This window comes from Zalophus californianus, chromosome 7 (assembly GCF_009762305.2).
Source record: "Zalophus californianus isolate mZalCal1 chromosome 7, mZalCal1.pri.v2, whole genome shotgun sequence".
Lineage (NCBI taxonomy): Eukaryota > Metazoa > Chordata > Mammalia > Carnivora > Otariidae > Zalophus > Zalophus californianus.
Window position 1 is genome coordinate 97,611,508 of NC_045601.1, and position 25,675 is coordinate 97,637,182.

At 41.5% G+C, this 25,675-nt stretch overlaps 1 protein-coding gene across 3 annotated transcripts in view; it reads right to left on the minus strand.

Moving 5' to 3' along the window:
- Positions 1–3,166: 3,166 nt before the first annotated feature.
- The window catches only part of LRRC1 (leucine rich repeat containing 1), a 126,944-nt gene continuing 104,435 nt past the window's right edge, over positions 3,167–25,675 (minus strand). For 2 of the 3 annotated variants that reach the window (XM_027603043.1, XM_027603042.1), the window contains exons 11-14: positions 16,990–17,105; positions 9,793–9,965; positions 8,367–8,503; positions 3,168–4,990 (exon numbers count right to left, since the gene is read on the minus strand). In XM_027603043.1, the coding sequence (XP_027458844.1) occupies positions 4,832–4,990; positions 8,367–8,503; positions 9,793–9,965; positions 16,990–17,105 (585 nt within the window). In that variant the 3' untranslated portion in view covers positions 3,168–4,831. Of the gene's footprint in view, positions 4,991–8,366; positions 8,504–9,792; positions 9,966–16,989; positions 17,106–25,675 lie in introns of all 3 variants that reach the window. The other variant, XM_027603041.1, reaches the window with a different exon arrangement.

The window sequence follows — 25,675 nt, forward strand, 5'->3', positions numbered from 1 at the left end:
GCAGGGCCACTGTCACTACCATGTCGCTACCCCAAAGGGATGGCTCATTATTGGTTTTAGAAATTAAATGGTGATGCCTCAAAAGGTGCTTGGAGGATCAGCCCCATCAGATTCATACCCGGTCAGAGTCAAGGGCCTTGGCCTCTCACACTGACTGCCCACTCTCGCAGTTTAAAATGACACCGTCCTTCTGGCGCGGACTGTGAGGCACAACCATTCTTCTCCAACCCTCCATACAACCTGCTGAACAAAAGTAACCCGATCAGGTTCTTCTGGTCGGTCTCCCTCTCCCGCCAGCTGTCAGCTTTTCAAAAGAAAAAGCTCCAGCAAGGTGGGAGTGTCCTCTCCACTCCCCAAATCGGCTGCATTTACTTATTGTATCCCGGTTTTTCTCCATGGATGAGCTAGTTCTTAAATCCACCTGCCCCTCCTGAAACATAAAAGCCTCAGAGGTCTCCCTTTAAGAAAGGAGAGAGAAAAGGAGGAAGTAATGAAAATCAAAATGAAATAAAGTAGATGTAAGACAGTAAATGAGCACAAGAGACCCGGGCCTTAGAAACCTGAGGACATTGTGTGGAAATGCAGAGAGACCCTTTTCTCAGTCAGAGGTTTAATGCTTTCTTCTAGCTTCACCTTGCGGCTAGCCAGTTAGTAGCCCCCAGTTCCAATGAGGGAGCTGCTGTGAGACCATGGCTAACCTCACCATTAAGTGAGCTGACATGACAGTTTAAGATTTCCCTCCCCAATTATGTAACTCAAGGGTCTCTATGCGACACCCACAGGTAAGAAAGTTTTCTCTGCCAGAGAGCCAGAGTGGTGCCCTCATTTCTGAGGGACACTGCGCTCGTGATCACATACTGCTGGCTCAGGTAGGGACTGCGGAGCTGCTAATAACACTGCTTAACAACAGCAAGACCTGTAATGATAGCAGCCACCCACTTCCTGAGAGCTGATGTTTCATGTCTCCCACTTAATCCCCACTCTAAGACTGTGAGAGGTCTTACTGCCCCATTTTAGAGATGAAGGACCTGAGGCCCGGTTACACTGAGTAGCTCATCCAAAGCCACGTGGAGGGGCTGGGATTCAAACTCTATCTATATGATGCCAGGGCTGGGCTATGCTTGAAAAACCTTTAACTCCAAGATGCTACTTTAAAGGGCATATTCTGTGTCCTGCCTTTCCTAAGTTTTTAAATTATTTCACTGTGCAGTCTTCTTACGGATGTATTTTTATTTTTTATTTTTAAAGATTTTATTTGAGAGAGAGCGAGAGAGCACAAGGAGAGGGAGAGGCAGAGGGGGGAAGGAGAAGGAGACTCCCCACTGAGCAGGGAGCCCTATTCGGGGCTCAATCTGGGATCATGACCTGAGCCCCTGATCATGGGACCCCCGGGATCATGACCTGAGCCCCTGGGCCGAAGGCAGATGCTTAACCGACTGAGCCACCCAGGTGCCCCTTTTGGATGTATTTTAAAACCTAATTCGGTTCCTTTAAAATAGCTAGGTCTTGGGTTGATAACTGTTGAAGCTGAGTGAAAGGTATATGGGGGATCATTATATAATTCTACTTTTGTATGTTTTTGACTATCTGTAATAAAAAGTTTGGGTGTTATTGTGGGTTTTGTGTGTGTGTGTGTGTGTGTGTGTGTGTAGTTGTTGAATTGGAGCGAGATTTCAATTCTCCCCGATGTCACTGAGCTACAAGAACCCTAACTGCCTTCTACAAATAAGCAGCTGCAGGGCTGTCCCTCCTCAGTGGGTGTCAGTCACTTTTACATGGTGAGACCTGGCTGTTCAGAGTAACTTTTAGACGAAGGCAGAATCTTTCCCAGCCTCCACCCCACCCACGAAGCGTGTCTTCTCCGGCCTGGTAGATTTCCCAAGAGGCAGCAGGCTGCCTCGGCAGGCTGCACCCGCACCTCCACCTGGGCTTCCTTACCTGAGACAGCTACCTAAGAAGTTTTTAGGTAGAAAGATTGGGTTGGTCAGGACCACGCCTCCAAACTTGCCAGGAAAAAAAACCAAACCAAACCAAAACAAAACAAAACAAAAACAACACAACACAACATCCAGGCAAATAGTTCTAGTTTTCTTACCTGTCCCTCTTTTCCATCAGTGACTTCCATTATTTCAAACCCCCCCCCTTTATTTTTTTTACTATTTTAGCCACTTAGGCATAATTCCCTGGCTAAAAACAGGAAATAAGGGGCCACAAAAAAAGTGGGTGAACAGGTCATAATAATCTTTCCTGCTTTTACCTGTCACTCCCACAATACAAACAGGCAAGCCAAACACTGAACTCCTCCCTTTCCTGAAGGAAGGGCCAGACTGTGGGGTGGGGTCCACCAGGGCCCCCGCTAGGAAAAGGTCAGGAAATTCTGGCACTAGCCTCACAAGGGATAGGTATCCTTTCGCATAATTAGGTTTTCCCTCTAATGCCAAGAGAGGCTTCACTGGAAAAGACTGGCATGTTCTTGAGTTGGGTCTCTTTGGTTGATGTTGTTTCCATCGTGAGGTGTAAGCCTGGTCCCGGCCCCCTGAAGGTAAAGGGCACAGCAGTGTCACCCAGCACAAACAAGTAAAATGAAAGTAACTTTTCTCTTCGCAAGGAAGGGGAAAACAAAATACCAGAAACTGAAAACAAAACAACAAACAAAACAGGTGAATGTGTGGTAAAGAAGGGCAGCCAAAGAAAACAGATAATTACCTACATAAAATTTCCTAGAAAAATTTAAGCACGCCCTCTAATCTGCCCACTGCACTCCCCCAAAAGCCAGGATAAACTGAGTGGGAAAGGGTGGGCTTTATATGAAAACAAACAAACAAAAAACACCGTTCGAGTTCTTTAGCTTCAAGATTACTCTCCTTAAATAAAACCAATTTGTTTACCTATCAGTCCATGAGTTTAGTGGCATCATCTTCACAGGCCTAAAGCAGAGTGTAACAAAATCTTAAAATGGAGAAAAACCAAACATGTACTCACAGATTGGGGAGCAAGGTATGAAACTGACTAGCCAAAAACCACTTATAACTCATGGTACTTCCAGTTCAATAAATACATTTTAAAATAAATAAATAAACATACACATACACAAACAACTCCAAAAGCAAAATGAACCCAGTAAGTAAATGCATAGCTGTAATAGAAGGTGTATTTGGTTGGTTGAAAGCAGATTCCTACGAAGTCCAACTGGCCAGACAGCCACAACCCAAAGTTATTAGCCAGAGAGGAAGGCAGTTCTGGGGTCTGTGCTGTGTGGCAAAACAGCAAGCAATTAACTCAAAACTGACCAGTTTAGATATTTAATGGATGGGAGTGCATCGTCAAAGAACTCAGCTACTTGCCACCATCTGAACATACAAGGTGATAATTAATTTTAAAAAGTTGTATGGTTAATTCCAGGGTGATTTTATTTCATGGAGAGAAAAACAAAAAACCAACAATATCATGATTTTCCTAGATACCACATATTGACTGGCACTTTTCATTTCTCTTTTATGACATTATACCCCCCCCAAAAGGAAAGAAATCAACAGAAACATACCAAGACATACCCCCATGCCCCTTAAATTAGCAGATTTAAAATTAAAACTTGAAGCAAGGATTTGTTATACTTTGATTCAAACTCTATTTACAAATTAAATTGCACTTACAAAGATAGCAACATTTCTAATATGGTTATTTTGCTTTATTGTGGTTTTATATCTCAATATAAAACTTTTAAAGCTTTCTTCCCTAAAAATCATACTTTCTTTTGCAGTACAAAATTCATTTATCCACTGAATTTCTGAACCAGTTTTCTCCTTTTGTGCTTTTCTGCTCTCTTTTATTTTATAAATGGCATATACCTTCCAAATAGCTACACTCAGACACTACACTCATAAGAGACTCGTTCATAAAAAGTTAAAGTGTAAGACATGAAAAATTAGCAATCTAATCCTTTGGTTCATCTTTAAAAAAAAAAAAATCAACTGATTAAATTTACAAATTGGTGGTAACTCTTCTTTTGGTTAAAAACAAATCCACCAGATAGATTACTGATTAAAATCCAACACTACTTTAAAAGTAGCACATTCCTAGTCTCATCTCACTGCTCAAGGATGCCACTGCGTACAACTGGTTTGACATGATTCAGGATACAGTAAGGCACAAGTGGATGGTACAAGTGAAAACAAATACTTTAGGACTGCTGTTTTGTTTTTTTTTTTCTGCACAAATACTAAAATATGTACCGTTTCCAAGATAAAATAACAAAAAAAAATTTTTTTTGCTACGAAATACCTATACAAAATTTTTAAATTTACACCATCTGAGCTGCCAGAAAGTTTTTTTAAAAAGGATCAGTTATGCCCCGTACATAAAACTATCTCTCATCAGTAGGTCCAAGAGAACTTGGGCTCAAAATGTCCCAGCACTTTACGGGAGGGAGGAGGATCAACAAAATTTCCCTTCCTGCTCTCCCTTACCCCAACATAAGACAGAAACAAAGGTCAGATGTTTACAGTAGTGTATTCTACTTAGGACAAATGACTGGAAGTCAGGGGAAAGGCGGCACACCGGGGGCGCACTCGGCGCCCTGGCTGGCTGAGGAGCCGGAGTAAGGCACTTCCATCGGGAGAGCAGCAGGCCAGCGCGCGGCCTGGGCGGTGACGCGCACGTGCGTGCCCACGTTCTGGGGCGGTGACGCGCACGCACCCACGTTCCCGGGCGGTGACGCGCACGTGCCCACGTCCCGGGGAAGCTCCAGGACTGCGCGAGGCTCCTCGGTAGGAAGGAGATAGGATCTCAACAGCAGGGGAAGACACGGGAGGTAAAATTCGGAGGTGAAATTCTATACAGAAGTGGTCACTCGGTCAATGGCGTGATTGACCTCGTTTTTGTTTGAATCCAGTCCTTTAGCAGCATTCATGTCATTCCGTAAATTCTCCACTGTCTTTTTCATGTTCTTTAGCTCCCCTGGGTGTGGAGTGGCTCGCCGCAGAAGTGTTCTCTGAAAACAAGCAGGGGAGTGAGTGTGTGGGTTTTATGCCATTCCGCTTTCAAACACGCAGCTTCAAGGTGGGGGCACTCGGGGACAAAGCCTCCCTTCGCGCGGGCACAGAAGCTAAGAGGGGGCGGAAGCGCTTCCTCAGGAGCCCTGTGCGCTTCTGAGCTGCTTACTAGCAGCTCGTGGAAGACGAAGGTGTCGCGTGTAACTTAACCGAGTCCACACAGAAGGATTACTTTCAGAATAAAAGAGTACTTTGTAAAATGTAAGATCAGCTTAAGATAAAAATAAAGTTCCGTAAAGGGCAAGGAAACAAGGATTTTTAAGATGTTAGTGTGGGGTGTGAAGAAAGAAAAAGATAAAGGGGTAGACAAATTCTAACTTAAAATCACTGCCAGTGGTCTACTACTATCTGAAGTGGTTCTGGCTTCCTTCAACCCTGGCGGCATGGGAGTGTAAGGAAAAGGGAAGCGAGAGAGAAGGGCTGCTTTTCTTACTTCGCTGCTGTGTGTGTTGTTCGTATTACCTACTAAAGAGAGTTCACATTCTTCTAATAAAGGCCACAGTGCTGGGAGTGAAGTGTCAGGGAAGGAACAATCTTTAAAAAATTGTGTTATCTGACATGTCACGCACTCTCTGGCTTGTAGGACAGCATTTCCGTCTTGTAAATGGCCTGTCCAGGAGCTTCCGGAGGAGGAGCCTAAGTAGGGTAACACAACACTGCACGGGCACTACTGAGGCAGTGAAGGAGCTGGTGACATCCTCACCCTCCAGCAAGCCACCAGGTAAGCACTGACGACTCCTTTCTGCTGAAGTCACTTGGTCGTGCCTAATCCCTAATTCTGCGCTCCACTGCAGTAAACACGTAAAATCCCATTTGGTGGCAGCTGAAATAACAAAGACCACAGGCAGTCTTTTGCTTTGGGGGCTGCAGGTACTCCCTCTAAGCTCCGCTTATGAAAATCTCAGCACTAGGACTTTAAGACGCCCAAGTCAACTTGTAGTAATATTTCAAGAGTTGTCATGGACTCCTGGAGACCTCAGCAGGCCGAGAGACATTTTTAAAGTGTGGCTATGTGCTTAGAAATTAGAGTAAGGCTAGGAACCAGAAGAGACCCCGAATAGCCAGAGGAATATTGAAAAAGAAAAGCAAAGCTGGCAGCATCACAATTCCGGACTTCCAGCTCTATTACAAAGCTGTCATCATCAAGACAGTATGGTACTGGCACAAAAACAGACACATAGGTCAATGGAACAGAATCGAGAGCCCAGAAATGGACCCTCAACTCTATGGTCAACTTATCTTTGACAAAGCAGGAAAGAATGTCCAGTGGAAAAAAGACAGTCTCTTCAACAAATGGTGTTGGGAAAATTGGACAGCCACATGCAGAAGAATGAAACTGGACCATTTCCTTATACCACACACAAAAATAGACTCCAAATGGTTGAAAGACCTAAACGTGAGACAGGAGTCCATCCAAATCCTAAAGGAGAACACAGGTAGCAACCTCTTCGACCTCAGCCGCAGCAACTTCTTCCTAGAAACATCACCAAAGGCACAGGAAGCCAGGGCAAAAATGAACTATTGGGATTTCATCAAGATAAAAAGCTTTTGCACAGCAAAAGAAACAGTCCACAAAACCAAAAGACAACCGACAGAATGGGAGAAAATATTTGCAAATGACATCTCAGATAAAGGGCTAGTATCCAAAATCTATAAAGAACTTATCAAACTCAACACCCAAAGAACAAATAATCCAATCAAGAAATGGGCAGAAGACATGAACAGACATTTTTCCAAAGAAGACATCCAAATGGCCAACAGGCACATGAAAAAGTGCTCAACATCGCTCGGCATCAGGGAAATCCAAATCAAAACCTCAATGAGATACCACCTCACACCCGTCAGAATGGCTAAAATTAACAAGTCAGGGAACGACAGATGTTGGCAGGGATGTGGAGAAAGGGGAACCCTCCTACACTGTTGGTGGGAATGCAAGCTGGTGCAACCCCTCTGGAAAACAGTATGGAGGTTCCTCAAACAGTTGAAATTAGAGCTACCATTCGATCCAGCAATTGCACTACTGGGTATTTACCCCAAAGATACAAATGTAGGGACCCGAAGGGGTACGTGCACCCCAATGTTTATAGCAACAATGTCCACAATAGCCAAACTGTGGAAAGTGCCAAGATGTCCATCGACAGATGAATGGATAAAGAAGATGTGGTATATATACACAATGGAATATTATGCAGCCATCAAAAGGAATGAGATCTTGCCATTTGCAACGATGTGGATGGAACTGGAGGGTGTTATGCTGAGTGAAATAAGTCAATCAGAGAAAGACATGTATCATATGACCTCACTGATATGAGGAATTCTTAATCTCAGGAACAAACTGAGGGTTGCTGGAGTGGTCGGGGGTGGGAGGGATGGGGTGGCTGGGTGATGGACATTAGGGAAGATATGTGCTACGGTGAGCGCTGTGAATTGTGTAAGACTGTTGAATCACAGATCTGTACTTCTGAAACAAATAACGCAACATATTTTAAGAAAAAAGAAAAGAAGATAGCAGGAGAGGAAGAATGAAGGGGAGTAAGTCAGAGGGGAAGACGAACCAGGAGAGATGATGGACTCTGAAAAACAAACTGAGGTTTCTGGAGGGGAGGAGGGTGGGGGGATGGGTTAGCCTGGTGATGGGTATTGAGGAGGGCACATTCTGCATGGAGCACTGGGTGTTATGAACAAACAATGAATCATGGAACACTACACCAAAATAAATTATGTAATATATGGTGATTAACATAACAATTAAAAAATTAAAAAAAAAAAACGACAGAAATTAGAGTAAGGCTAAGTAGTACTTTCAAATCTATTCCTGATTTTTGGATGAAAACTTGTAAATTAACCCAACTAAGATGGCAAGCACTCCGCCTGAGGATGAAGAGAATGATTACATAAACGAGAGAGAGAAGCACAGCTCCACAGAAGGCAAGCCAAGTCACGCTGTGAAGTGTGAATGGAGTCATCATGGTACACCTCTAAATGGTGGTGGGAAAGAGACTTCATTCACCAAGAACAACAAAAACAGAACAAATTCCCAATCAGTTCAGTGGAGCTGAAAAGGGATGCTATCACAAATAAAGAATAAGAGTATAAACTATTCAAGAAAAAAACCCAAAAGTTCCATTTGCTTTATATACATTTGGTGAATCAGTACCTAGAAATACCTAATTTTGTCTTCTAAAAAAATTCTTGTAAAGGCAAAGCAGAGAACAATTTGAAATTAACAGAAATCCTTATTAGGTGCCACTCTTGATCTTGGAAAGGTTTTAAATTTTGAATTTTCAGGGAGGCCAACAATCTCCATTTCCATACCGTTTCATTGTCTTCTTCGTCTCTTTCATCTTCCAGAAATCGGATTGCACTGACTCTGTTCACGGCACGCTCATTCCAGGCTTCGTCCGGGACATCATTCACCAAGCTCTCCAGTGCCCCACAGCGAGGCAGGTTCTCTGTCATGGCAAAGACCACATCAGCTGGGAACCTGGGTTTGTGTGACTGGTAACTGCTATGTAGTATTTCAAAAAATTTAAAACAAAAAGAAAAAAATCTGGGACAGGGTTACCCTTTCTTTTCAATGATGCATAATTCTATTGAGATCATATAAAATATCTGCTAAATTAATATTTAGTATCTCATTACAGAATGTCGTCATAATTTATAGAATCCTTTTTCACAATTCTTTTCTATATACTAACTTTAAAAAAATTCCTCATGAGGGGTGCCTGGGTGGCTCAGTGGGTTAAGCATCCGATTCTTGAGCTCAGCTCAGGTTTTGATCTCAGCGTCATGAGTTCAGGCCCCATGTTGGGCTCCACATTGAGCATGGAGCCTTCTTAAAAACGAAAGAAAAAAAATAAAAAACCTTTCACATGACAGTGATGTGGCTGCACATGTTGGACACTAGTACTTTCCTTAGTAACATGTTCTGCTGTTTTCCCCTTGGGGTCTTCAAAGTTCCTCTAACAAGGCTGGGATTGGCAAGATGATTTTGCGGCCTTTCCACCTGGGGACTCCTATTCTCCCAGAGCACTCAAGTTCTCTTCTATCAAAACCAGCTCTCAGCAAAAGATTTATAATGGCAATTTGATGTTAGTGCAAATATTTTTTAAAACCACACATAATTTACAAAACAAAGATACAATGACTTAAAATAACAGATTGGCTTAAAAACTATTTGTCAGTGGGGGCGCCTGGGTGGCTCAGTCAGTTAAACACTGACTCTTGATTTCAGCTCGGGTCATGATTGCAGGGTAGTGAGATCAAGTCCTGGTCAGGCTCTGCGCTCAGTGTGGAGTCGCCTTGAGATCTCTCTCCCTCTCCCTTTGCCCCTCCCACTCGTGTTTTCTCTCTCTAAAATAAATTAATAAATAAATAAATCTAAAAAAAAAAAAGCAAAAACTGTTTGTCAATGGTGTTCAATACTAACCCTCTGAACCACCAGTCTGGATTTTAAGGGACTCTGTCAACTTTTTTAAGAGTATTTGTACTTTCAGCCTTAGTGATAATTCAAACCCAAAAGCCTGTTTAAGGAATTTCAGGTATGATAAGCAGGTGTGAGGGGTACTTTTTTTCGAAGGTGCAGGGGAACGAACCTTCCCAGAGGACACCCACAGTGACCTCACCCGGGCTAGGGGCACATTGGACAAATTACAGACACACGTGGGAGTAAGAGGTCTTACGGATAGGTATTGGCTCCTACTAATTCTTGTAGCCATATGAGTATTGTTCTTAATTTCACCTGGGCAAGTAGGTTCAGAAGGCAGCTGAGGAAGCAAGACACAGGTCAAAATCTTCTCTCCTGTGGTGTGGTCTGTGTCCGTCTGGAATGTGAGCAGGGGCTGGGATTGGTTGTCAGACAACCACAAAGCCTTCAGCTTCAAGGCGGTCAGGGATAAAGGCAGATGTAACAGCCTAATTTAAAACAAAAGAAGACATCAAGGTCTCAGATTTTATAATTACATCAATCCCTATCAATACAGATAGAAAAAAAACCATTAAAAGAACCTCATGGATTCAACATGGAACAAGATGTTATGTTTATAATAAAATCCTTGGTGTACTCTTTGTGAGCACACTCCTCAGTCCGTCACTGTGCTTCCCTCTTCTGCTGTCATGTCTCTCATCAGCACCTCCGGCCACAGGGCAAAATGTTAGGAGGTTTCGATTTAAAGAGGAAAAAAAGCCAGTGTGACCGTGGAAGGACCCAGAAGCAGGAGTTCTAAGTCAATGGCAAAAGACTCCCTGACGATGACCTGTTTTCAGTAGCACTTGGCAAATGAGGAAGAGTGGAAGGAGATGCCTAGGGTGCTAAAGAGTTTAAGTGGCAGTTATAATAAAGATTAAAACATTTTCTTCCTGCACTGCATTTTCTTTCTCTAAGGAGATTATTTTAGGTATCCATGTTAAACTTGTATCTTCTAGTTTCTAGAAGCTCCCACTTCCCCAGACTCCTATGTGATAATTAATGTCCACTTCACATTGTTTCAGTTTCAAATGAGATCATATATATTAAAGCTTTAAAAACTGTAATGTGACACCCAAAGATTAATTTTATATTAATGTTCGCACACATGTCTGACAGAGTGGCTGCACCCACGTAACTCTACTTAGCAAAGACCAGCACTGGGAATCATATATAGTGCGTACTTGCCGAAGATTACTTTAGTGCAGTGGTTCTTAACCAGGGGCGCTTCTGCCCCAGGGACATCTGGCAACGTCTGTACATATTTTTGGGCGGTGCTGTTGGCATCTAGTGGGTAGAGGCCAGGGATGTTGCTAACATCCTATAATGCATAGGACAGCCTCCACAACAAAGAATTACCTGGCCCAAAATGCTAACAGGGCTGGGGGTGAAAAGACGGCTTCAGTAAAAACCAATGCTTTATACAAGTCTACTAATGCACTGTGAAAACAACCAAACCTCTGCAGACACCAGGAATTTAAGGTTTAATGAACCTAAGGTTGTATTTGATCAAGTATTTTTACTCTAAAGATGGCTCCATGTGCATTAAATTACAATCTCAGCAGTGACTTCACAAGCTGGACAGTAATGAGCTCACTGCATTCTGTGAGCCACAAGATGAGGCACATTTTCTGAAAAGAAATCCCTGGCCCATGAATTCCATAAGAAGTCATATGGCAGGGGTGCCTGGGTGGCTCAGTCGTTAAGCTTCTGCCTTCGGTTCAGGTCATGATCCCAGGGTCCTGGGATCGAGCCCCACATTGGGCTCCCTGCTCCGCGGGAAGCCTGCTTCTCCCTCTCCCACTCCCCCTGCTTGTGTTCCTGCTCTCGCTGTGTCTCTGTCAAATAAATAAATAAAAATCTTAAAAAAAAAAAAAAAGAAAGAAATCATATGGCAGCATGTATTGCTGGGGCTCCTTCTTTTATGAACTTGCACACCTATTTCCAGTTTAACACATGTGGGAGGTCTACCTATACATCTTACCGAGAGATCAGTACTGCATTATCAGACAGAGATGCCATTCAGAATGGGCAGGCTTATGGAAAACTAACTTGAACTCTATGTAGGGATATGAAGAGAAGTTGTACTCCAATATTACTAAACTAAATAAAATGTAAGCACAGAATGTTGTTACCTTAATAAATGAAGTAAAAATTATCAAAGAGTGCATGGAGAGTGTTAACAACAAATGCATTATTAACAAACTTTTCACAAGAACAAATTAGTATGTCTTACAAAATACTTCCAATATACAAGTTACGGAGATGACAAAATATTTTCTTTTCCTAACAGTCCAGCAAAGGCTGGTCCATCCCACACATACGTGTTGGGTGCAGTACTGAGTCAGTGGAATTGTACCTTATGTGGGAGTTAGGTTTTAAAGTCAATGCACCCACGAGATTTCCATGTGTTAAAGTACCCTTGAAAAGTCTCTGTGTATTATACACTCTAATACTTTGCTCTTAAGGGCCGAACTGAGTGAGAAATATGTGTTTTTAAATCCCAGAATCTACCGAGTTCAGTGATAGGACGCCCAAGGGATCTGAGGTAGCAGAGGCTTTACAGCTCCACTTCCTATTCTGAGGTGTTGGGTCTTTGAGCGAGATAGAAAGTGAAATCTCTTATGCTTATACAACAAATTATTCCTGCCTCTGCCCAAAGGCTGTGACACATTTACTCAAATGCAAGGAAGTTAAAGACATAGACGTGTATTTGCCAGACCTGGTGACAGGGATTTTTTTTTAAGAGTATCCTAACACACTGTGAAAGCTTCCAGTACTTTAAAACTCTTTTTCATTTTATTGAACAAAGGGATAATTCTTTTGAAATTTTCAGGGTCTTACACAAGATATTTACAGTCAGTATCTCTAGATTTCTTAATCATGAGAGCTTAAAGAAAAAAATATTAAGATTCGAAAACTGGCACAAAACACAAATACTCCAACATAGCCATCATACCTCCTCAGAATAACTGGCTTTGCAGCTAAGTGCTAAAGCAAAGGCATAAATAAAGGGCTAAACAGAGCATCAGTAATAAATAACAGCTTCTAAGGATAACAATCATATGGTAAAAGTTAAAATAAATTACTAGACTCTACAACAGATCTTATAATCACATTCAACGAAGCCATATAAGATTAGTGACTTGTCTAGAACATCAGTTTCCCTGTAAAGAATCAGAGGGCCAGCTTGAACATGGTGGTTGCCAAACGAGCACATACCACACATGAGTTTGTTGACTAAGTGTCCCATGGAGGGGTGCTCCAGTAGTGCCAAAGACAAAAAGAAAACAAAAGTGCTCTGTTCCCTGCCCAGTCTGTACATGGAGATTCTGCAGTCTGAGCTAACCCCCACTGATTCACTGCTACCTGGGGCAGAAAATACACATTACACACACTCCTCTGTTTCTCTTGGGTGAACCACCCCAGATAAAAGTGTGTGTGTGTATATATATATTCCTGCTTTTCAGAGGAGTTAAAAGTACATTTTTGGTTTATTCTGGTACCTTCTGTACACTGCAGAATACAAGAAACCACAGTCCTATTTGTACACATCTCACATCTCCCTGTTTTATATAGGACCACATCCCCTCAAAATAAAAAGCCTGTGGTTACTATTTACATCAATGGTACAAGGACTAAAGCAAATGAATAACCACACCATGAGCCAAGCCTCTCATTTCCAGTTAAATCCCTGACCAACTAACCTGAGGTGACCTTCCCCACCTCTGCACTGCTGTAGTGACCGTGCTGTCAAATTTATTTAACAACTACACACGGCCAACTGGATCAATGCAATACTGACTTAACCTACAGTTGCATGCTTCTTACAACCGAATGTTTTTACCTCCTACTAGAATTTTTAGTTTTACCTCCTACCTCCTACTAGAATTTTTACCTCCTACTAGAATTTTGTTTTAAGCAAAGTTTTCAAAACTGTTTAAAGATATAGAGAGAAAACATAATCGGTGGGAAAAATTAAGTAATACCAAAATATCTAAAGGGAAAGCCCCCTGTAACCTCAAGCCTCCACTCTGCCCCTAGGGGAACTATTATTAATGCTTTTGTTGTACTGCATAGATATGTTGTTTTAAAAGCAAAAACAAAAATGAGAGTGCTATGTACTGTCCAAGAGCTGTTCTTTTTATTTGGTACCATGGGCCTCCTGTGTCACTACACAGAAAAATTATCTCCCTCTTTAACTGCTTACTATTCCAGAGTATAGCTACACTGCCATGTTGTGTTTTGTCTTTTAATATTTTTTCTCAGTTTTACTGAGCTATAATTGCCATGTAATATTGTGTAACTTTAAGGTGTTATATATATATATTATATATACATATATATTATATATATATTCCTAAAGTGACTACCACAGTAGAGTTAGTTAACACCTCCATCCAGTCATATAATCACCAACTTTTTGTGTGTGTGTATGTGTGTATGTGTGTGTCGAGACCATTCAAAGATCTATTCACTCGGCAACTTTCAAGGATATAAGGTGGTACTGTTAACTACAGTCACCAGGATATACGTTAGGTCCCCAGAACTTACTCATCTTGTAACTGGGAATTTGTACCCACTGATCAATACCTCCCTATCTCCCCCACTCTTAGCCCCTGGTGACCGCCATTCTACTCTCTATTTCTAGGAATTTGACTTCTTTAGATTTCACATGGGAGATCAGACAGGATTTGTCTTTTTCTGTGTGACTTATTTCACTTAGCATAATGCCCTCAAGGTCCATCCATATTGTCATAAATAACATGTTTTTTTTCTTTCTTATGGCTGAATAATATTCCATTATATATATCACACCACATCTTCTTTATCCATTCATTCATCTGCTGATGATGTTTAGGAGGTTTCCATATCTTGGCTACTGTGAATGGTACAAGGACTAAAGCAATGCTGCAGTGAACATGGGAGTGCAGATCTCTCTTCAATATCCTGTTTTCATTTCCTTTGGCTATATACCAGAAGTGGGATCACTATAGCATATGATGGTTATATTTTTAATTTTTTGAGGAACCTCCATACTGTTTTCTCTAGTGGCTATGCCAATTTACCTTCCCACCAGCAGAGTGCGGGGGTTCCCCTGTCTCCACATCCTTACTAACACTTGTTATCTCTTGTCTTTTTGACAACATCCACTCTAACAGCTGTGAGGTAATATGTTTTAATATTTTTAGATCTAATTTTGGGGGTTATAAAATTCAAAGGTGCAAACTGTTTCCCCATTGGTAGTCACTGTTTCTAGTATTCAGTACTACTCTTCCTCAAAGATCCTCAAATACTAGATATTGTGTAGTGGGTGGATATTCCTATGGGAAAGATTAAGAATTAAGGAAGTGGATTCTGTGTCCATGGGTAGCTGCTGATAAAAGACATCTTCTCTGTTACTGTACCACAAGATTTGATACTTAGTTTCCAAGTGGCATTTTATAGTTACCCTATCAAACTTGTCAAAGAAAATTTGTGGAAACTAACATATAGTCTGTGTCATTTGCTATTTTTATATGCTTGAGAGAAGAGGCGGAAACTTCTCTTGTATGTGGTATGATTTCCCATGGTATAACATTTCTGCAAGCTAAAAAGCTGACATCGTAGCCTTTTTTTTATTAGTTTCTATCCTAATACTTTAAATAAGTAGTAATTAAATATTTTAATAGGTTTAAAATTTGGTTATGAATCTGTATATATGAATCTGTGACACATTTAACTGACTCAGATGACAGCTATGTAACTCTACTTTTTAATGGGGTTTTCTCCACCCCAGCCCAAGCATAATAAAAATTCAACTTTCCCTTCTGAGAACTAGAGATTGGAGGCTTCACTCGTGTGAAAAACAGTTTTCAGGCTCAAGAATTAGTGGTGCACTTTTATGCTCACAGGTGTGGCAAGAATCTGGGAAGGTTTGGAGTCACTGAGTTTCTACTGCTGGAGTTTAGGAAAGACCCACCCTTCCCAAGCTCTATGCTTCACGTGAGACTCCATCCAGCAAAAAGTCAACGCTCAACTCAAATTAACCCTGAGTTTCCGGTATCCAGTCAGTGGTTCAAGAATCTAACAAGATGTCCGGAAAGCCTTCGCTTGAAAATGGTGGGCGTTCCCTGAGGCCCGCCGAGTCCTGCTATTTATTAGCACCACTACCTAAATCCATTAGCCAGAATGAGAAATGGTGGCTTGTGCCTGACCTAAGGGACCAGTTTAAGCAGCACTTAGCACACAATCCCCCAAACACTCTTCCGACTGCTGCTGCTATCTCTCATTTAAAGTCATTGATTAGTTTCCCCTGGCTGAGCACTTTTTCTCCTAACTATATAACACTCGAAAGCATTTTTTAAATTCCTTTGGTGATGCAGCCTGTGATACAAAGCATTTCCCAGTGGCCTACTATTCACTCTGCAGAACTAACATTTTTAACATTTTCATTTGGGCGATAAATATCTACCAGGCTTCTAGCATGTGTCAGGCACTGTGCGGGGATAAACGGTACAGTGGCACAGATGCCACATCTGGCTTCGTGCACCTTTAGGTTCAGACGGTCACGCGCGCGTAAGCCGGCAATTATCATACGGTGCTGTCAGTGCTATGTTAGGGGGAATTCAAATGAGCAGGCTCCATGCAAAGAAAGCTCCCCGGAGGAAATGAAAACATGAGTGATGAGAGATAAAAGTGGGAGCCAGAGAGAGGGGGTCCCAGGCAGAAAGAGTAGCTGGGCTAGACTAGGGGAAAGCAAGTGCATATGCGATCTGAGGTGACGAAATCAGTTCAGACTGGCTGAAACAAATCTATGGTCTAAACAGGTGAAGAGAAGGAATATTCCAAAACCAGGGAGCAGTCTACCATGACCTCTGACCTCAGAACGTGAGAAATGGCACTGCTGTGACCTTGGGGAATACCAGTCAGGTAGCTCTTCACTTTGATTATGACCACTTGGTGATTCTGACATTAGCTGGGGATCCTTTGGCCAGAAAAGTGTCCCTTGAATATAATTTTGTTTACAATTTCAAGGGGTTCAGAATCACCAGCAGAGCCCATCGAGACTCCTGGTTAAAATCTAGTTCAAACTCATTCAAGCTCATCCTTCAGATGAGGAAGCCCAGAGGCTCACAATGACTTACAAAAGCTATCAAAGTTAAGGTAAAACCTAAGTATCCCAGTTCTCAGGCAGCGCTGTTGCCCTTACATCACTGTATGCTGTTCTGGGAAGCATTTCTACAGAAGCGTCCACTTAAACTTCAAAGTGCCCTGCACTCAGGCCATCCCTGACCTCTCTACCCCCCCCATCTAGATCCATCACTCCTGCTCTCAGATTAACAACTTTCTGGGCTCTGGGTCATTCGACTAATTGCTACATATTCTATAAGATGGAGCCTTTAGGCAAGATGGCAAAGACGCATGACAAAGGCTGGAGTGGATGAACATCTGGCTCTTTTTCTCAAAAAAAGCAAACCAGAACACGCTTACCTGTTCCCTGCCACATCCAGGACATGAAGCTCTGTGGCCTGAGACACCTCCGCAGGTATCCGAGTTAGTCTATTGTCACGCACACAGAACACAGTGAGGCTGCAGCACCCTCCAATCTACAATGAGAAAGAAAATGCATCTTTTTTCCAGGTTTTTGTGGAAGATGGTGGTGGGACTGGAGTATCTTGTTTGTCAAATGGCATGAAAAGAACACATAAAATGATACCACATGATTTTAAGTTTCACTGAGGCCAACTATGATTAATTTAAATCATATAAACATTAAGTAGTCCAGTAAGTTCATAAAAATCTCTACAATATGTTAAATGTACATATTCTAAATTAAATCAAGAAAATAAACAGTACAGTTCAAAAATCTCATTCTGAAAAGCAAGGCATTTTCCACTGCTATCCAAATAGCAACTGTATCTTTTAAATACTAACTAAGCTACCCAGGTCCAGATAAATATTATTTGGTAGATTAAGAATTCTAAGTTTCAAAAATAAGGCCAACAATGATACATGCACACCCCTTTGAAGACTTGCCCATTATATTAAATCCAGTGTTCCCAGTGTCTCAGTTCATTTCAAAAAACAAAATAAGGAAAAAGGTATCAGATAGACAATACAGTACATTAATTTTCCACCATACATCTTTTAATTGCTTTTGGTCATTCACAACTTGGTAAATTCATTATTCATTTTCCTTTCACAAATGCAAAATCAACAATATTTTAGCAAAAACTGAATGTGGTAAATACACACATTAATCTGGTCAATTTAATGCTGGTAGAAACATATCAAGATCAACATCCATACCAAATTTGATTACTATTAATTTATTTACTTATTTAGTAAGTGATTCAAAGGTAATTGAGCTTTGTATGAGCCTGGTCTTCAAAAAAGAACATAAGCACAAAAGAACTGAACCATTCTCTTGAACAAACTGGCCACGGTTTCTATGGTCAGGAAAGCTGAATCAAGGGGGTGGAAAAATAACTCAATCTCAGACACAACATTCTGCAGGACTCCATACAGTACTACATTCTTCCTGTACTCACTATCCTGACCCAGAGTGATTGCAAGAAAAGGCTCATGAAGGAACCTATTGATGTCTCTCTGACACATGGAAAAATACTCCACAGCTTCCCACTTGAGGAGAGGCAGGAGATTTGCATCTTTCATGATATCTGAGTACATCTTATGCCCTCTTCTATGTATACGTGTGTTTAATATATGTATGTACCTTAAAAAAGCAGAATGCATATTTATGAAATTGCTACATAATTATGAACATTTGGCTTTTTATGAAATAAAAATTATGCTACATAATTATGAACATTACCTTCATGAACAATCTTATTATGTCTTCCCTTAGGAGTTAACATAAAGACTTGAGATCATGTATTTAACCAGAGTACTTAACCATAATGGATGTAAAAGAAAAATAAACATAAAAGAAAACACGAACTAACGTTTGTCTAAAATGGAGAACACCCAGATATGTAGAAAGGCTTTTAGACTGTCCCCATAATTTCTGAGTATTCACATTTCCCATCCCAGTAAAACTGGTGCATTCACTGCCCTCTAAAATATAACATTTTGGTCTCACTGTGTCTTATAGAAATGCTCTTCTTTTTTCTGTCCTTCTAAATCTTACCAACTGCCCAAAAGTAGCTAAACATCCTCTACACCATCGAGTCTTCCCCAAACCCCACATTCCATATTGATACACTGCTCCCTGCATTTCTCTTGTAATTATGACCTATACAAACCCCCTCTGAGAGATTGTTTCACTGAGATGTTTAACTTGTACGTGTCCATAAAACCAGGGTGCTTGGCAAGTACAGTACCCATCCTACCTACCTGCCAACTTTTCTCATTTAGATATGTTTATACGCTTATGTTTATTTATTTACTAGTGAAAGGCTGCTACTTGAAGTTAATATCTGCTTCTACGTGCAGAAATGAAAACCACAAAACTCTTCTTTTTTGTATTAAGAATCATTAGAGAGGCCTCTCTTGGGTTTTATGAATACAGGGCCCCAAAATCATGCCCTAAAAGAGATATACAACAGGATCTTTGAGGGGCTTGGCCTTCTTCCCTCTTGAGGAAGGGAATCATCAGTTTTACTCAGATGCCCAGGAATATTATGGAAGGAATCAAAATTTCAAATCTTTTGAGGATGGACATGATTAGATTTTCTCTGATAAACTGAGATGATCCCAACAAAGATCTATTCATGGGAAGAAATCCCCAAGCTGCTCATGGAGGGGAACCCCCCATGACCCTGCTCCATGTGCAATGGGCTTTGGGCTCAGTGGTGGGTCTGTGCCACGTGGGAGGTCTTCCAGGTCAGCACGTGGCTGAGGCTGGACCTCACCTTAACCTTATCATCCTGGCCTGGCTATAAAGACTTAAGATTTATCTGTACTCCAGGGACGCAAAGCAGTTATGCACATACACAACCCTCACAGTGGCAAAATAAGCTACTGGAGTGTGTACAGAGCTGAAACTGCATCATAATTGTGGGCACTCTGTCATGAAGCTGTCCACTGCTCCAGCCACCTGTAGGATATCTGTTTTGGGGCCCTAATACTATACCATGTGAACATTTTCAATTTGTATCATGTACATATCATATCTATCAAAAAACAACTCATTAAGATGGGTCAGAGAGGGCTCTAACAGTTGTTGGAGCAATAAAAGTTCTGGACAAGTAAACACCCCTTAAGTCTTTTGCGGGGGGGGGGGCGGGGAATAATGTGAACTCCCAATGGAATGTGTGAGCTGTCGACTGTGTTTATAGTCTCATTTATTTATTTTTTCTTTTTCCTTTCCCATTCTAATCTCAAACCCATTTGAGACCTCAAGGGGTGGAAAGCAATTGTATTCAAGAGCCTCGTAGGCACTCTGGGTTGTCACAGCAGGCAGAGTGACCTCCTGATCTCTATTGTCGAAGGGTTTCAGAAAACAATGAAACAATGCCAACAAAGAGCGAGTGTTATTGCCCAGCGTGCCGGGACGCCTTTATCACCCTCAGAGGCACGCACTGTCCCAGGCAAAACAGTGCACAAACAGAGACCTCTTTCCAAATCAGCCAGGAAGGCATGGCACGAGCCTTTGGCTTTCAGAGAGGATTATTAAGCAGTAAAAACCATAACTCAAAAGGTATAGTTCTTCATAGACATCAGAGAGGAATGTGGTACACTGGAGCAGGATGCTCTGGGATCACAAAGACCTGGGCTGGAACTAAGGCTCAGTCCTGTGTTTTGTGTGTTAGACTATGTTACTTTAACCAAAAATAACAATCAGGATCAAATTATATGAAACCACAAACACAATTTAGAACCTATCATAGAACCTGGCCTAATAAATGTGGCTGGCAAACCAATGTGACAGTTACTGTCTTTTCAAGAAGTCCAAGTCCCGGATCCAAAGGACCAGTGCAGTCAACACTTGCGTGCCTGCTGTGTTGTTGGAAGTGTGCTGACCCTGGTGAGCTCCTCCCAGAACACACCTGACCTTCTTAAAGATCTCTCCCCGGCAATGCATCACAGTGACAAAATGACAAAACGTCACCGTGGAAAATACTAGGGATAAATACACCGTGACTTTACTGCTAGTGAAGCACTGGCGTGAGCTCAGTATTCTAGTCTACATATGGTTCATGTGTATTTCTGTTTTCTCTCTCGGGTTCAGGAGGGACAGTTTACAGCATCCTTAGTGTTCATCAGGATAAAATGCCTGTATCACTTAGAAATTCTGGGAAGCAGAGTCACTGTTTAAATAACTTGTTACCATCTATGTAGGAAGCTGGTATTTTTAAACTTCCTTAAACCACATAATAGCACCTTCCCAGAATACAAGGGATTGGACTTGGAGAACTACAGAATGTAGCTGAGAATCTTTGTTTTGCTGGTTTGTGTCTCTTAATTCCAGGCGATACATTCCTTCACTATTTGTACCTCATTTAACCCATCTTGAGGAGATGGGACCTGCAGGTCATTGAGCAAACCCTGAGTCGGGTCAGCTGCGCTAAGTATTAATTGCCTGCAGGTGACATTACTCAAGAAGAGAATCACTGTCAGTGATCCAAAGAGAAAGCCTATATATATTAGTCATCCTTGTCTACCTATATTCCACTTTCTGAACACCTGCCCCAAGTGTGAAGAAACTTTCATTTTTCCTTCACTATCTGCCTTTTAATATTCTATATGTAACAGAATGGAACCCACATTTCACTGGCAGAAAGGAAAACGTACAATAAGTGAAATCTGGTCAAAATACAATTTGAGCTGTAATAATATGGTGAGTAATTTTAGAAACCAAAGACTGTTTTTTGCCTTTCCCATCATCATCTGTGGCATATTATTCGAATGTTCCTATTTCATAAATATTTTGGAAATCATGTGGCTTTGGGACTTCCTGAATTGTTGGGCCCCTGACATCGAAATATCCACTAACAGCTATGGCATTCTTCATTTCTAATTATAAAAAAGTTATGTTGACTGAAAAATAAAAACCATATATACACACACATAAAGGCACAAGGAAAAAACTCAGACCAACCCTACCCCAAAGGGATAATTGGTATTAACATTCTGAAGTACAATCTTCCAGTATTATTGCCACGCGCTTGTGACGATATATATACACACACACTTTGATGAAATTAGGACCAACACTATGATCTTCAGCACTTCTGTTTACACATGACACCAGGAACATCCTCCCACATCATTATGTTTCTAAAAGGACTTTTATTGACCACATAACTATTTCGTTCTACAGACGTCTCGCAGATCACACATCTCCCACATTAGATGCTGATAGTTGGTTCTACCATGTGTTTCCTGTGTCATCTTGGGCAAGTTACTTCAGCTGAGTCTGGGTTTCCAGGACTCTTGGATGTTGATAACGACTTACCCACACCTCACAGGACTGTTGTGAAGATTAGACACGAATATGCAGGAAAGCGCAGTACCTGGCGGTGCGTGTGAGCTGCCCCTGTATGTGTACCTGTTAGCTGCCCCTACATATACATGAGAAATATTCTTGTGCATGGTTTTCATGTGTACCACACTATGTTCCTAGGACAAAGCCCTAGAAGTGGCACTGCAGAATCAAAGGGTATGAACACTTTCAAAGGATCCTTCAATATGTGTTCCCTTCCAGAAGACATAATAATTTATACTTCCATATTATCTATGCATTTTCCTGTGCCCTCGCCAACATCTGGTATCATTTTTTTTTTTAAATCTTGACAATTTGAAAGGTCAAAAAGCTTCTATTAACATTTCTGTGAATACTGATGGGACTAAAATTTTTTCACATCGATAGCCATTTCTATTTTTTTTCTCTAAATCACTTATTGTTTATTGTGGTGGGTTCTTTGCTTTAATTTTTGTCCACTTTTCTCTAGTGGGAACATCTTTTTCTCAATGATCGGGAAGGATTTCGAATAGAATGAGGAGAGACCTCTTCATCTGTAATGTTGTAAGACCCTGGCCCCCAGGCTGTCTTTACCTTCTTGAAGACCAGAAATCTAATTTTCACGTAGACAAATTCTACCAACTTGTTGTTTTTTTAGGACTTGTTTCCTCTTTCAAGTTTGGGAATGCCTTCTCCATTCTGAAATCCAATGGCCAACCATATTTTATTCTAGTATTTTTAGGTTTTATCTTATCTCTTTTATCAATAATCCATTTTAGAATATGATGGAAGCTTACACTAAATTGTAATAAGAAGACAGAAAGCTATCCATAAAACGAATTCTCTATCATCACAGACACTTTTGAAAATTACAATATTTATGGGTAATTAACATTTACAGAGTGCCAGATTTAAAACAAAAACAAGCTTTGATAAATGATCTGCAAATCCTATCTTTTGATTGGGTAAGTGTGATGGAGTCAAGATCACTTTCACTTTGACTTAATGGAGACAAAAGACTGGACTCTAAACTTGGACACATGCTCAATTTCTTCCAGCCAGAAACTCTTTAGATGGTGCAGGTTGTTCAAAGGTAAGATTTGTCTGGGGAATATTATGAAGTTGCTGGCTCTCTTTCATCATACTCACAATCACACATAAACCAACTCCCTGTCTATCCATGCATCACAGAATGCAGTCTCTTCTTAATTCTTCCCTCCACCAAAAACGTTAAGTTTTTTAGGGAGCCTTCTTTCCCCCAGAAGCATACACACTTACATGACAGGATGAGAAATAAAAGATACAAATAAGTTGCTTGAAAAATCAGAAGCATGCCACATGTAGCAAATAAAGCAAATCTAGCCTTTCCATTGGAGAGAGAATTATGCTGACAAACCGGAATTTAGTGAAGACAGATGAGCTGCCACGTTATGCCTTTCGGAATTTCTGAATAACTTAAAATGTAATTCACAGAAAAGCATTCTTTTGAGAGAGAACAATCTGAACAAATCTGACAAACACGTAACAAAATAAGGTTCCAGGCCATGCGGTCATTTAAAAAAACAAACAAACTGAGTTTAGAGGAAAATGTCCAATATTTTACAATGAGGAACACACAAAGCAGTCAGCTGATTTGAAATCTTCATGCATTTCAGAAGCAAAATGGAAGTTAGAGATGCAACTGTGGTCTGAACAATACTTACAAGATAACAACTTTACCCGACTTTTCTAAATTTCCAAGCAGCTAACAATTAAGAAAACAAGAGACATTCATTGATTTGCAAATGTTTGCTACAAATAACACCACAAAACACAAACAGAATCTATTATTGTGACCCACACAGTACATTTTCCCCTCACTTGGGAAAAAAACCAAAAACAAATAAATGCTGCCAGAGACTAAGGAGCTGTGCTCTAAAACATGATATACAATAGTATCAAATTAAAGAAAGCCAAAAAATAGGAAGAACTACATGGCACACCAGACCCAATCGCAATCAATACAATTATGGATTTTGGGCATATATACTGAATCAGTCAGCGTTTCAGTTTAGATGTGTCATGCGTGCAACTTAACTGTTCAAGAGAAAGTAGAGTTTTGCAAGTGCAGAATCCAACAAGGAAAGTATAGGATGTGATCAAATGGTATCAAGCTTGGAGGCAGAGCAAGTGCACACACACATAGTCCCCTAGGCCCAGACCCACTGCCCCGATTCCACACCCACCCACCCACCCACACACACGCATGCACACACACGTGCGGTCACAGGGCCTGCCACACTCAGTGCACAGAGACTCATGGCACGGCAGTGCGGCGCAGACCACCACGACACACTTGGAGGTCAGGAGGCCTGGGGTGGTCTGGCTGCTCAGCCCCGATAGTCAACGGCAAGCACTCAGCTGCCATTTCTCTGGGGTCACCACACTGTAACCCGCAGTGGAATCAGGGACATGGGCTCAGGGCGTTTCCCTACCCTGGGAGGTGAGTGTGAGTGAGTAGCAGTGAAGGTGTGCTAGAAGAGAGCCAGTTCCTAAAAACCTCAGCACATTCTCTGCTTTCTCTCACCGCTGCAGGAAAGGGCACAGACTCTATCATCAAGCTCTACCTGCCAGAAAACCAATCACAATTTCATAGAGAGTGGAGAACACGTGACAGCCAGCTAGAATGCTTCAAAGCTAGAACTATTTTCACACCACATTCACTTTCCACATCGTGCAACACTGTTCTAATAAATTTGCACAGACACACAGCACGTGGTGGGCATATCCCTCTGGACCCTGAGTACAAGTTTCATTCTCTTAAAATGTAAAGAGGACAGATGCTAACATGATGGCAGTAATTTTACACAAATAAAATGTTAAAGTTGTGCCTAGGATGTATTCCTTTGCAAGAGAATCAGAAGAGGGGGATGGGGAAGACAGGCTAGGTGGGGAAACGTACTGGGGATGGACATTCAACTCCCAAGTGCTCCCTACAGCACTAACCTTGAAAATGTTCCTGAAATGTATTAATTTTCGAACATGTCCAAACTAAAGACAGTTTGACCTCTCTTTACCAACTGAAGGTCCTATCTTACCTCAGGGCCACATGTGAAAAGGCTGGACTGAATCTGTATGACCCGAGTGGCCATGCTTTCCTTGGCCTGTGGAAGAACAGTGAGTGGGCTGTGGGGATACATCTCTGAAGCCCGTTCTACTGACTGCTAGCTTGATGAGGCCTGCTAAGGAAGGCTTTCCACTGGCCTCAGCTTCCTCATCTGGAAAATGAGGAACTCTCCCTTATGACCTCAAAAGCCATTGTGAGGATTCAGGGAGTTAGCAAACACAACAGCACCGAGTACAGTAAGTGGCATCTAGAAAGAAAGAAATCTTCCCTACTTCCCTGTGCACATGTCTATGTGTCCAGTCCGCTACTCATTCAACAAGAGTAAAATCAATATTCAGAATATCAGCTCTGTGTTTTGGTTTATCACCGTGAGACCGGAACTAACATGTTCTAATTATCAGAACCTCTTACTTGTGTCCCAGTTTAGCAGAGGTTTACTGAAGTCTTTCTGTAGGGAACAGTTTTCTTTAAGTGCCAGTGCTCAGAGTAAGGATGGGTCAGAATATGGCCACATTTATGACAAATACCCTCTATGCATCCCTTCAGGAATGTTAGCTGTCTTGCCCAGGCAGAAGACTGGGACCCAGAGGGTAGAGCACCAAGATGAGGAAAGAGAAAGAGAAACCAAGCAAAGCTCAGACACC